At 59.6% G+C, this 12,670-nt stretch overlaps 1 protein-coding gene across 1 annotated transcript; it reads right to left on the bottom strand.

Moving 5' to 3' along the window:
- Positions 1-2,443: 2,443 nt before the first annotated feature.
- On the bottom strand, positions 2,444-7,644 carry GAL (galanin and GMAP prepropeptide). Its single transcript, XM_065938007.1, has 5 exons — positions 7,564-7,644; positions 6,663-6,717; positions 3,885-3,971; positions 3,521-3,598; positions 2,444-2,514 (listed from the first exon to the last, which is right to left on the bottom strand). The coding sequence occupies exons 1-5, from the start codon at positions 7,642-7,644 to the stop codon at positions 2,444-2,446; spliced, it is 372 nt and encodes a 123-aa protein (XP_065794079.1).
- Positions 7,645-12,670: the final 5,026 nt, after the last annotated feature.

Raw genomic sequence — 12,670 nt, 5'->3', positions numbered from 1 at the left:
TCCTGGCGGGATAGACAGCCTCGTGGAAAATTTCCCCATGCTCTCCTCTTCCACCTCGCAGCTGGTCCCCTGGGAGGCTCTCAGGTCTGTCTGTAAATTCTCCACTTCCTCTGGGGTCTGGTGAGCTCTTCTCCTTGGAAATACTGGCCACGATTGGCAACTGATTTACCAGGCATGGCCATGGCCAGCTCCAGCCACGTTCTCTCCGGGAAGTGAAGCGTCTCCTCCACAGCCTTCCTCCGAGCAGGGCCATCGCTTGTGACCAGCAGATGGCACACAGCCGCTCCCCGCCCCTCACCTCTTGCTGCCACCGTCTCTCCTACTCCATTTACACCTAGACGGAGGAAGAGGTTTGGAGCAGGTGGGGCAGAGAGGCTGAGGTTGCAGAGCTCGTCCGGAGCCCACATGGCTGCACCTGCACCGAGGCCCGAGAGGCTCTCCTGCCCGCCAGGTGCGATGCTGCGAGCCAGGGCGTGGCCCCGGCTCACCTCTGCCTCTCGGGCAAGGGTGGTTTCCTGAGGCAGTTCCAGCCGCAGACAGAACTCCGACCGGGGCAGCGCCACACTCGCTGGGCCTGCACACAGCCCTGCTCGCGGAGGATGACCAGGAAGGCGTCCTGGAGGAGGCCACCAGAGAGCGGGACGTGAGGGATGTGTAGGGGCTCAGCAGGCACCGACAGGGAGGCGTGCAGAGGTTCTAGGTGAGAGAGGCTGGGCCAGGGCTGCAGCTGGCAGGATCCGGGGCTCGGGCACAAGGAGGCCAGCAGAGCAGGCTGGGTGCGCCCGGTGTGGAGGGAAGGGCACGGCCAGAGGCAGGGCGGGCAGGCTGCAGGCGGCTGCAGGGCAGCGTGAATGAGGGATGTGTGGTCCCCGCCAGCCGCCGATGCCGGCCGCTTGTGAGGCGTTCAGGCTCTGCGCATCTGGTCCTCCTGAGTCAGCACTCTGGGCAGGGGCCTGGCCCCCCAACTCTGACAGGGCTTCTGGGGATGCTGGGGCCCCCACGAGTCTGGGGGAATTAGAGCAACACAGAAGAGGAAGCTGAGGTCGGTGAGGGCGGGAAGCAGACGGCCTGGCGCCCGTGGACCTCGGGTGGCGCTCCTGCAGCCTGGGCGGAGATGGCCCACCCGGGCGTGCGCGGGGCTCGTGCCAGGAGGAAGAGTGGCTGGGGGCAGGAGGGGAGTTCTGAGTCACAAGGAGAGGAGGCCAGGCTGCGCTCCCACCAGCGGGCCCCGGAGAACCAACCAGTGTCTGCTTCTTCCTGGGAGCGGGTGGTCAGCGCCACGCTTGGCCGCGTACTGCAGTCACCTGGGGAGCGTGGGGACACAGCGGGCACCGGACTGACTCAGCGGTCTGCGGGCCACCTGGGCCCCAGGGTGAGAGGCGCTACTGGGGCGGAGATCGCGGGAAGACCACCCGCTTCCTCCTCGGGTCTGCTCGGGCTCCTGAGAAAGAGCCCAGGAGCCGTCCCTGAACGACTGTCCGGCTTCTCGTCTCACCTGGTTCCTTTCTGGGTCTTCAGTAGGAAGACCAAGGCTTCTACCCTTAGTCCCCATGTGCTGTCCTTAACTCAGCATCAACCCAGCACATCCCCGATCCAAAGGAAAGTTAGCTTTTCTGACAGTTACCTCCTAACCCAGCCACATGTTTAATGCTCTGTGTTAATCCCCACCTCACCGTGGCCCCCGCGCTGCTGTTCCTCACCACGCTTCACCTTCACGAGCCCCTCACATCCACCTTCACGTCACTCCTCATCCCTCAAGTTCAGGGTTGCTTTAGGCCATTTCCCCCCATCTCCCCGTATCAGCTCCATGAGGCCAGGGTTCTGTCTGCCTGTGGTTTTGTCTCAGAAACAAACTTACCCTCATAGTTATCTTTGACTCAGCTTCATGTTAAGACAACTTTGTTCCCTAAACATGAGTGACAAGAATAGGTTTCTCACAAGTGCTCAGGGCTGGTGCACTGGGAAGACCCAGAGGGATGGGATGGGGAGGGTGGTGGGAGGGGGGATCGGGATGGGGAACACATGTAAATCCCTGGCTGATTCATGTCAATGTATGGCAAAAACCACCACAATTATGTAAAGTAATTAGCCTCCAACTAATAAAAATAAATGAAAAAAAAATAGGTGTCTCAGAGATACTCTAGATGGTGGAATTTGAGGGTAAAGGTTTTATCTAATACCCGTGATTATAAACAACCATCACCCTTTAAAAACACACTGGGGGCTGTGGTGACAAGACAGACAGACAGAAAATGATAATCACAAGCCATTGCTGCTGTTTTTTTTTATTTTGCCACTCAAACTTATGACCAAGGGGGAAAAATCTGAAACGGTAAGGACACAGCTTCAGGGCAGCGGGGACGGGGTGGTTGCCACACGATGGGCATCCTCTTCAAGCACGACCTCGAACGACAACGGGGAGCCCGACACCCCGGGAGCCTGCTCAGGACTGCTCGGCGTCTTCTGCGGACTCTGCCGTGGGGAGACCAGGCAGGCGCTCCAGGGCCCCGGCGTCTGCAGGGGGAAGGGCCACACTCACAGATTCCCCCGCATCAACCCCGGAGTCAGGCACGCATCACACTTAACCCCCCCACTGGGTGTGCATTTAGGTGATAAAAATCAGTGTCCCCTAAGGAAAGGAGTTCCACGTTGCAGCATTCCAAACAACAGATAAACCCGTAAGCGTCAGTCTGCCTTTGCTGGAGAAGTCACCACTCTCCCCAGACCTCCACAGAGGTCTCCCCAGAGGCTCCACTGGGCTCCTGTTTCTGAGGTTTCTAAGTCCTTCTCCCACAGTCCCGCTGCCCATGGATGGTTCTGAGGGAAAGCCGCAAGCTTAAATCTCCCCCCAACTCCTCCCCCACTAAGCCCCCCACTAAAGGCCGTGGAGCCTGAGAGCAAGTGGATCAAGACCGAACCCAGAAACCGTCTTCACTCTTCCAACTAGACAAAACTGTGACAACCCTGGTGCCTCCTTGGAGCCTCGGAGTGGCCCGCGTCCCGCTGTGGCCCCAGGCCACCTCCTGGCGGGGACCTCTCGGAGCCCCTTCCACAGGGCGGCTTTGATTAAGGCCAGGCTCTCACTGGGGCATGCGCGGCAGTCACGAGCACAGACGTGCTGAGGTCGGATGGGCCACGGGGAGGCCGCCTCGTCTGCAGTGTCCACGGACGAGCCTAGATCCCAGGCCGCAGAGCTGTGGGGGTCAAATGCAGCCTGCCCCCAGGGGACTGCAGCGGGGGAAAGTGCAACCAGGACGACCCTGGGCTCCAGGCGGTCTGCGGAGAGCCTGGCCGTGTGCAGTGGCCGCGGCCCCACGGGGAGGGCCACGTCCGGGAGTCTGGTCAGCAGCGCGAATGAACCCGGCCCCCCTGCGGCTGGTCCCGGCCCCGGCCTTGTCACCCCTCCGCCAGCGTGACCAGGTGTGGGGTGGACCTGGCTCCTCCCCGGGAGAAGGCCATGGAATCTTTTCTCCACAGGCTTCCAAGAGGTGGGGTTTCCCCTTGGTGGTACTTCACGTACCTTTGAGATGCAAGAAAGTCAGAAACTCGATTATCGTGCGCACAACGTCGTTCTCCGCCAGCGGTCTGTCAAAGCTTCCTGGAAACCAGAGGGGGCAGTGTTGACGACCGTGGTGCCCGTCCTAGACCTGGGCACCTGGGGGCATCACCAGGACGCCCCTCCCTCCCTCCCAGAGCCCGGTTCAGCGCAGGGGAGGCCCTGAGACCCTGCGGCCGCCCGGGGATCTCACTCTCAGGTGTGGGGCACCTCGTTCTGGCGGCGGACAGATCTTGCTGGGCCCAGCCCAGGCTCGGCTGTGGACCCAGGGTGGCAGGAGACCAATACCCCCGGTGCCCTTCGTGCCCTGGGATCAAAGTCCTCTCACCTGGCCCGGCTTCGTCTTCAGGCTTGAGCTCCCGCTTGCCGGCGAGGCCATGCTTGTCAAGAAGTGACCTGTGGTTGTTGATGGCATCTGTCGGCAAGTCAGAGAGGAAGGCCCCTGAGAGTTGTCGCCACGACAGGACACGCGGCTGCGTTCCGCCCCCACGCAACACAACCAGACTGCACAAGCCGAGCCGGCCGGGGCGCCGGGGAAGAGGGCGGGCTGCTCTCCGGGAACCGGAGGAGGGGACTCGCGCCAGCGCCAGGGGCAGCGGGCCCCAGAGCCGGGGGGAGCCGCCGGTCCAGAGGGGGCCAGCATGTGGCTGGCGGAGGGCACGGGCTCCAGGCCTGGTCAGCGGGGGTGTGCCGACGCCACCCCGGGGGCGCTGGCATTTGAACTGGGTGCCTCCCAGGCAGAGGACAGGGGCTGGGTCCTACGTCCCTGAAAACAGGGGCAGGGGGAGCCACAGGCTTTGCCCTTCTGATGAAAGCAGACTTTATCTCACTAAGACCACTGGCTGTTGTGAGGGAGACGGACTGGAGCCAGGGAGAGAGAGAGAGGCAGGAGGAGGAGGAGGAGGGAGTGGGCGAGAAGGAGGGAGGGAGGTGGAGTGTGTGCGTGTGTGTGCATGTGTGTGTGCGTGTGTCTACATGTGTGTGTGTGTGCACAGGCATGCATGCTGGCCGGAGTGAAAAGCAGGAATGGAGATTGCAAGCAGAGAGATCCCCTAAGAAAGTACTGGACGGAGTTCCCTGGTAGGCCAGCGGTTAGGACTTTGCAGTTTCACGGCTGAAAGCCCGGGTTCAATCCCTGGTCGGGGAACTCAGAGTGTGGCCAAAAAGATAAAGTACAATAAAAAGAACTGGAAAGAATGAATGAGGACTCTGCGCCAAGCAGCCTGCAGTGAAGGGAAGGACCTGACCTGGGGCTCTTCGGGGTAAAGGAGAAGACCTGGCCCATGGTTTCTGGCTGCCGGGCCTGATGCGCCAGATCGCTTCCAAGCCTGGGCAAGAGCGAACTGATTCATCTTCCCACAGGCAGAGTCCTCGGCCTTCAGCGTGGAGGGATGACAGACAGCCGGTGCTTCAGGAGGCCGCTGGCTGCCTCCAGGCTCAGACCGTTCTCGGCAGCAAGCACAGTCTCCTGTTGCCGTTTTCTACGCTGACGACAGAAGCCGGGAGCACAGTGTGAAGTCGTAAGGGATTCTGACAAACAGCTAGTCTAGGTGGACAGCTTCTGCTGATCCAACTTGATGGTGAAAAACAGCTTGTTTTCTGACTCAGGATTCTCTGGCTTGTGGGATGTTAGCTCCTCAGCCAGGGACCAAACCCAGGGCCCTGGCAGTGAAGGCGTGGCGTCCTAACCACCAGACAACCAGGGGAGTCCCCAGATGCCCTTGATAAATACATTTTCAACACAGGCTCCTCCTTTCTTTGGGGCCAGAAGCACCAGAGATGAGGGGCTTTCTTGGGAGGAAGGGACTCCGGGCTGCAGAGGGCTCAGGAAAACTCGTGAGTCGGTGTCCCGCAGGCAAGACCACCCCACCCACAGTGCCCAGACCCCTGGGGACTGGCCGCTGCTTTTGTTCCGAGACCAGAGATGCCCAGGGGACCCTGCCTGTGGCCCCATCTTGTTTTCACTTCTGTCTCTGCGTTTCTCAAAACCCAGCTCTCAGGGACCCTGCAGGTGATCAGATAACCAACCACGTGCAGTGGAAGAAGCGTCTGTACTTAAACTCGGGGGTTAAAAACTAAAAGCAGCTTCCCAGGGTCGCTTAAATGGAGACGGCTCTTCCCAATGACTCTGGAAGGATTGGGACATGAGCTATCTGCTGTTTGCCTCCTTTCCTGTGGGAAAACAGGAAATAAACAGAGGAGGATTTTCTTCAAGGCTGATGGCTGTCCCCAACGAAACCATGCCTGCAAATCTGAAAGTAGGGGCGGGGTGGGATGGGCAGTGAAAGGTCTCCCCTCACCCCTCCTTGAGGACAAAACCTGAAGGGATCACTGCGGACAGGGGACTTGCAGGAAGCGGAGTGGGGGCGGGTGGGCAAGGGGTCTGGAGTGTCCCCTTGAGCGCCTGGAGGCAAGCCACTTCCCACCTCTGCCGCTTCCCGCGCCCACTGAGGAATTCCACGGCAGCGAGCCGGGCACTGAGCCGCGGGGTCCGTGTGCTTGCCTGTAAACGCAGCAGACGAGCTGGGGGTCTCTGAATAAACTCGCCACGAGTTTGTTTTCACTGGAGTCTGCATCCTGAACGGAGTCAAATTACTCACACCAAGTGCAGACGACTCACATCAAAGACAAGAGCCCGAGGGTCAGTCACCCCGCAGGACGGCTCCAGGAACAGATTCGGAGCAGAAAGAGAACCCTCGACATTCAGTCTTGGCCTCTTCAGGTCAAGGAATGGATGGGAGCGTCCAGGGAGAGACAGAGGGACCTGAGAGAGGGCCCAGAACAGAGCCCCAAGGAGTGTCTGCCTTCTGAGGTGCTCACCCGGGGAGGCCTGAACAGGGGCTGAGGCTGGGAATCCCAGAGGAAGGCGAGGCCTCGGAAGGGCCTGGGTCTATCCCTTCAGTGAAACCTACAGAGAAACCCACCGTGCCTCAAAGTCTCAGGGAAAACTCCCCTGCGTCCCTTTATCTGACTCGCAGTGGAATATCAAGGGCTCGGAGCAATGACGGGCAACCCCCACATTTCAGGAAGAGCAGGGTCAGCACCAGGGCCGCAGCCAGCTCGACCAGAGCAAATTTGCCGGAGATGCCGGCCCGGCCTCACTCACGTGGTCCGAGAAGGTAGCCGGCGCTGTTCAGGGTCCAGCCTCTCTTCTCCTTCACCTTAAACGGGAGGGCAGGGGTCAGAGGGCAAGCATCCTGCCTGGTACAGCCTGTGATGGCTCAAAGAAGCCCCCAGCGGCAGCTTCTGATCCTATGAGCCACCACGGCAGCCTGTGAAGTTAGCATCTACTCCAAACAGCCACCCGGCTTCAATGACAGACACTTGACTCTTTCATAGAACGAGCTAAGAGATGCAAACTGTTAAAGCAAGAGCTCTAAATGAAATTAGAAAGACATTAAGTGAAATTCACCCAGACTTTCCAGGCAGGATACAGGAATTAGAATAATGCGTGTACTTTGGGAAACTGCAAGACCTTCCAGACTCGCACCCCAGTAAGCTATGGTCGCCAGGAAAACAGCACTAACTGCGTTAGCAAAGAATTCCTTTAGGCTACAGACTCAGTGCACCCGCTGGCTTTTAAACGATGCCGAAGCCACGTGTTGGTAAAACCAGTTGGCAAACGGGGTTACTGATGCTCTACTGAACTTAACCAAATGGGGTTCACCCCTCACTAGTCTGAGGCGCTAACCTCCGGGTTCGTAGGGTCCACATTTAGCGGCCCATAGCCAGGGGCTCTTGGTACTGGGAGAGGCGGCTGTCTGGAGCATCTCCTCGGAAACCCCCGCCGCCGCCGATCTGCTCTGAGGACTGCCCCCCCCCCCCCCGCCTCGATTCCCAAGTCTCCCGACCCCCCCACACCCCCTCCCACCCGGAGGCAGAATCCATGGCTCTCTCTGTTCCCGCACAAGGAACTCACCCCACTCCCCACCCCCGGTCTGGTTCTGATGAGGTCGCCCCCCTTTGCCGAGAAGGACACTCGGCGTTTGCCCCCGCCCTGCGCTTACCGGTGACCCGAGGCCCAGGGTGGCTGAAAGGGCCGCGGCGAGGAGCAGGGAGGCGAGCAGGAGGACGGAGCCTCTGGGCATCTGCAAGGGAAGGGGCGGTGGGCGGCGGCGCGGGGAGACCGGCCTCCCTCCCCAGCGCGCACGTCGGGCGGGGGCTCGGGACCCCCACCCACCCCTGCGGGTGCGGGAGGGGCAGCCAGGAGCCAGCCAGGAGAGAGCCCGGCCGGGAGAGGCAACGCGCCGGCCCCGGGGAAGGTCCACCGGCAGGTGGGCGCTGTGGATAGGGGAACGCGAAGGAAAAAGTGGGGTGAGCTCGGGGGCGCGGTACCTTGAGCAGGGCCCGGAGGGTCGGGGGATGTCTGCGGGTCCTGGGGTGTCTACAGGTCCTGGGGTGTCGGCGGGGCCGCGCGTCCGTCGAGTCGGGTGGGTCAGGGCCGGGGACGCTCACCGCATGGCGCGGCCTCGGGGACGCAGAGGCTGGAAGCGCAGGGCGGCCGGGCTCCCTCGACGTGTCCGCGCCGGGAGCCGCCGCTGCCGCCGCTATTTATGCGGTGCATCCGGGAGCAGCTCCGCCGCGTCACGGGCTCCGCTCCCGCCTCCCGCGCCCTCGCCGGCCCGAGTGGGCGGGAGTGACCGGAACTCAGTCCCGGGGGGCCCTCGGAGCCCCCGCGGGGCGGGGTGGGGGGCGCGGTGGTCCTGCTTTGCAGGTGGGGCTGGCGGGGACGGCGAGAAGCCCCCCGCACCCGGCGAGAGAGCCCCCATCGCCGCGAATGGAGAACCCCCAGCCCACGGCGGAGACCCCACGCCTGTTAGCGCGACCCCCGGGCCAGGCGCAGCGCCCCCTGCGCAGGGGACTCCGCAGCCGGAGACCCTCCCTCTGAGCTGGGCGCGGCCGCGGGGTCCTGGGCACCGCCGACCCCGCACGCTGTGCCCCCCGTACACTGTTGCAGCGGCTGGATTACGGGGGCGGGGGGACAGCAGCCCGCAGCCTGCCCGGCTTCCTCCTCCCGTGCCCGCTGGCCCTCCCTACCGGGACCCTGGTCCCCCTTCTGGGCTGTGCTAAGTCGCTCAGTTGTGTCTGACTCTGCGACCCCATGGACTGTAGCCCCCCAGGCTCCTCTGTCCGTGGGATTTCCCAGGCAAGAAGACTGGAGTGGGTAGCCACTCTCTTCTCCAGGGGACCTTCCCAGCCCAGGGATCGAACCCGCCTCTCGCCTTGGCAAGTGGGTTCTTTACCACTAGCTCCACCTGCAAGCCCCTCCTCTTTTTCCAAAGGGGGGCGGATCCGCAAGCGCACTCAGGCTGTGGGTCTGGGGGGCTCTCAGGCCTTAGAGCTGAGGGCGTCCCCCTCCCCATCCCACTGCGCTGCGGGCCTGAAGGGGTACCTGCAGCCCTTCAGGACAACGCAGAGCTCTTGGGAGCAGGGTCAGGTATTGGCTGAGCCTTTGAGGGCCTGGGTGGGGTGGGAGTCCGGAACCAGGCCTGTCGCGGTTCCCAGAGGTGGCCAAGGGCTGGGTGGGCCGGCGGCCGACAGCTGGGTGAGGCTGCCCTGGACAGGTGGCCAAAGAGTCGCCTGGGAACAAGGCCGCCCGTGGCTCACTGCAGGATGTGCCTGAGCTTGGGCCAGCCCTCGCTTGCAAAGACAGCTGGGGACCCACAGGAGGGGAGCCTCCAGGCTTCTGAGGAGCAATGAAGCCATCAGGAGAAGATTTGCCTGGGCCCCACTCCCACCTGGCTGGACAATACTGGCCTCTGAAGTCCTCAGCGGCGGCTGGCAGAGGCATCAGATGGGCCCCTGCTGGAAGCTGCCAACCAGTGGCCGAGCCGGTTGCCAGGAGGGTGCAGCCGTGTCCCCACCTGCCCAGCTGAATGTTAGGTTGATTGACTTAATTGAGGACTCTGGAGTGAACAGGATTCAGGAGAGAGAATCATGATGATGATACCCTATGTGTCACCTACATTTAGTCCCATGAACCTTAGTACTGAAAGCTTGGACCATCTCCAGGGGAGCCATTTGCTTCTGCAGGGATGATAAAGGACGCAGGGCACCTGAGGCCTCCAGTCCAGGCCAGCTGGCTGGTTAGGAAGGAGCAAAGCCCTAAGCTGGGGTGCTGAGTGCCCACCCTGCTTACTGGAGGGTGGGGGGTGACACAGGGGGCACCTGGCTTGGTGGGTAGTCTCGGGGACACTCCTGGCTGAGATGAGGGCAATAGGGAAAGATGGGGTGTGTTCTCCAGGGCGCAGCTGACTTCCAATCACTCCTATTTTGGCAGCCTGGGGTGGGAGGGGAGTAAGGGGCAGTCCTAAGTGGAATCACAGACTGATTTCGGAAGCCCCTGGTCAACCCAGTGTGTAGCAGTGGGCAGATGGACGGCTGAGATGCGGAAGAGCCGAGAACAGCTATCTGCGACTCGCCGGAGAAGAATGGGGTGCCCTCTCATCAGACAGATTGGGGAGCAGGCAGGGGCGCAGATAGGGGTGCCACCAGCTACCTGAGAAATGCCACCACTTCTCTACAATGACTGCTTCAGCAGGAGAGTCAGGTGTCACTCATAATACTGGCTTTTCTTCTGAGAACAAATGCATCCTGGTGCACCAGACAAGTGGTTAATATCAGCCTTCACCTGTCTTCCATGTTCAGCTAATCTTACCATCGACAAAAGCTTGAGGACCCTTCCGCTCTCAATTTACTTTGTTAAGGAACCTCTTCGTCTGTCTGAAGAAGCAGAAGTTCTAAACAGAATGCTCTGGTCACAGAGCCAGCATCCAGGTCCCTAAGTGGGAGAAGGTGGCCCCCCAGACAAGCAAGACACGAGTGAGCCCCTGTTGGTGATGCACTTCAGAGGGGCTGTCAGACTTTTTTATCCTGCCAGCAGCCCCCAGAGCTTCCTGGAAGCCAAACCCTGATGCATGCTTGGGCCCCGGCCCTGGAGGAGGGCATGGCGACCCACTCCAGTATTCTTGCCTAGTGAATCCCACACAGAAGGGCCTTGTGGGCTACAAGTCTTCTGGGTCACAAAGAATCAGACACAACTTAAGCACTTAGCATGCACGCGGCCAGGGCAAAGAGCAGGGGCACTGGTAGATACAGCGAGAACATTTCAAAAAACCAAAAACCTGCCCTCTGGTCACTTTCTTCCACGTGTCTCAGGGAATATCATTAGCAGTCTTTACATGTGTTATGAACACTTAGAAGGCGTGTATGCTCAGTCACTTCAGTCATGTCCAACTCTTTGCGACCCCATGGACTATAGCCTGCCAGGCTCCTCTGTCCATGAGATTGTCTAGGCAAGAATACTGGAGTGGGCTGTCATGCCCTCCTCCAGGGGATCTTCCCAACCCAGAGTCGAACCCGCAACTCTTGCGTCTCTTGCATTGCAGGTGGATTCTTTACCCACTGAGCCACCTGGGAAGCTCTTAGCAAGTCTACATTAAATAATTAGACACATGCTCTATACAAACATGGGTCCTCGCTCTGTCACTGATTCCACCTAGGGAAGACACCCACTGTCACTGCTTCTGGTGAGGAGACTGTACCAATCCTGGGTGTGCCTGGTGACCCCGGCCCGGAAGAGTTGGGTGGGCACCAGGAGCACGCAGACACAGCGAGGCAGAAGTGAGGAGGGGTGCTCTGACTCCCCGGGACCAGCAGATGCGTTCAGACAGAGGACCGCACCCCCAGATGGCAGGCGCCAGCTTCCGGGCACAGGCTGTGCCGGGCCCCACAGCCAGCATGGTAATGGGCTCTGTGAACTCAGCAGTGACCCAGTGGGACGCTGTCTGCTTGTCATCTTGAAGACAGCCTGGTGTGAGGCAGACAAAATGGGTCACCATTAGAGTGATGGAAATCAAGCAGAAAGCATAATTTTATCCCTGCGTTGTGAGCTGGCCCATCTTCCCTTAGAAGCCCTGTCCACCACCAAAACTAGCCTGGGTATGATGAGCAAGAGGGGGAAGAAGAGTCCAGAGAAAACCCAGGCTGCAATCCATCACCGGGTCTCATCTCTCCCTCATCCAGCCCGGAGAGATGCTGCTTCCCCCAGCAGCACACTGGGATTGCGGCAGATGTCCCAGCCCTCGTGGACATTACAATCTAATGGGGACCCGAGTGCACAGAAACAGTTGTACAAATAACTCCTTCATGATCACGAGAAGGACATTTGGAGGGCCTCACCTGAGAGGTGAGCAGGATTGGCCGGGTGGGACCCAGCACATTCCAGGTGAAAGGAGTCCCATGGGTAGCCCTTTCTTGGTCCTTTTCCTCTCCTCCTTCCTGCTGCCTGGAATGTGAATGTGAGGGTTGGAACTGAGCAGCCATTTTGGACTAGAAGGTAATGACTTTGGAGGAACTGATTCTGAAGCAGCCTGGGCTGCTGACTTCCAGGCTTGTTTTGCTACAGAGAGAAACAAAGTTCTTTTACTTAAGTTAAATGTTGTTTGGAGGATTTCTATTAATGTTATATGTAGTTGGAATGACTTTACTAATGTGGTGTTTCACACAAAATAGTCAGCAAATGTTTAATGAATGAATTAATGAATACAAGTGAATGAGGGGATACACAACTTCAATGATGGTGAGGAGCTAATGTTGGCAAGAGGGGCACGCAGAGGCAGCTTACAAGAGAAGATACTTTAGCCAGCTGATGCGAAGCGCCTACTCATTGGGAAAGACCCTGATGCTGGGAAAGACTGAAGGCAGGAGGAGAAGGAGACAGAGGATGAGATGGTTGGATGGCATCACCAACTCAATGGACATGAGTTTGAGAAAACTCTGGGAGATGGTGAAGGACAGGGAAGCCTGGTGTGCTGCAGTCCATGGGGTCGCAAAGAGTCGGACATGACTGAGAACAAGAGAAGATGACAAAGAGGCACCGCCTGCGGATCCCGTGATGGTCTCAGTGTGTGTGTGTGGTCGCTCAGTCATGTCCGACTCTTTGCAACCCCATGGACTGTAGCTCACCAGGCTCCTCTGTCCATGGAATTCTCCAGGCAAGAATAGTGGAGTGGATAGTCATTCCCTTCTCAAGGGGAACTTCCCAACCCAGGGATTGAACCCGGGTCTCTTGTAGGCAGATTCTTTATCATCTGAACCACCGGGGAAGTCCTC

The sequence above is a fragment of the Muntiacus reevesi genome, chromosome 5 (assembly GCF_963930625.1).
Source record: "Muntiacus reevesi chromosome 5, mMunRee1.1, whole genome shotgun sequence".
In the NCBI taxonomy this organism is placed as follows: Eukaryota; Metazoa; Chordata; class Mammalia; order Artiodactyla; family Cervidae; genus Muntiacus; species Muntiacus reevesi.
Note: the sequence above shows the minus strand (reverse complement) of the source record. Positions and strands in the feature narration are given on the sequence as shown.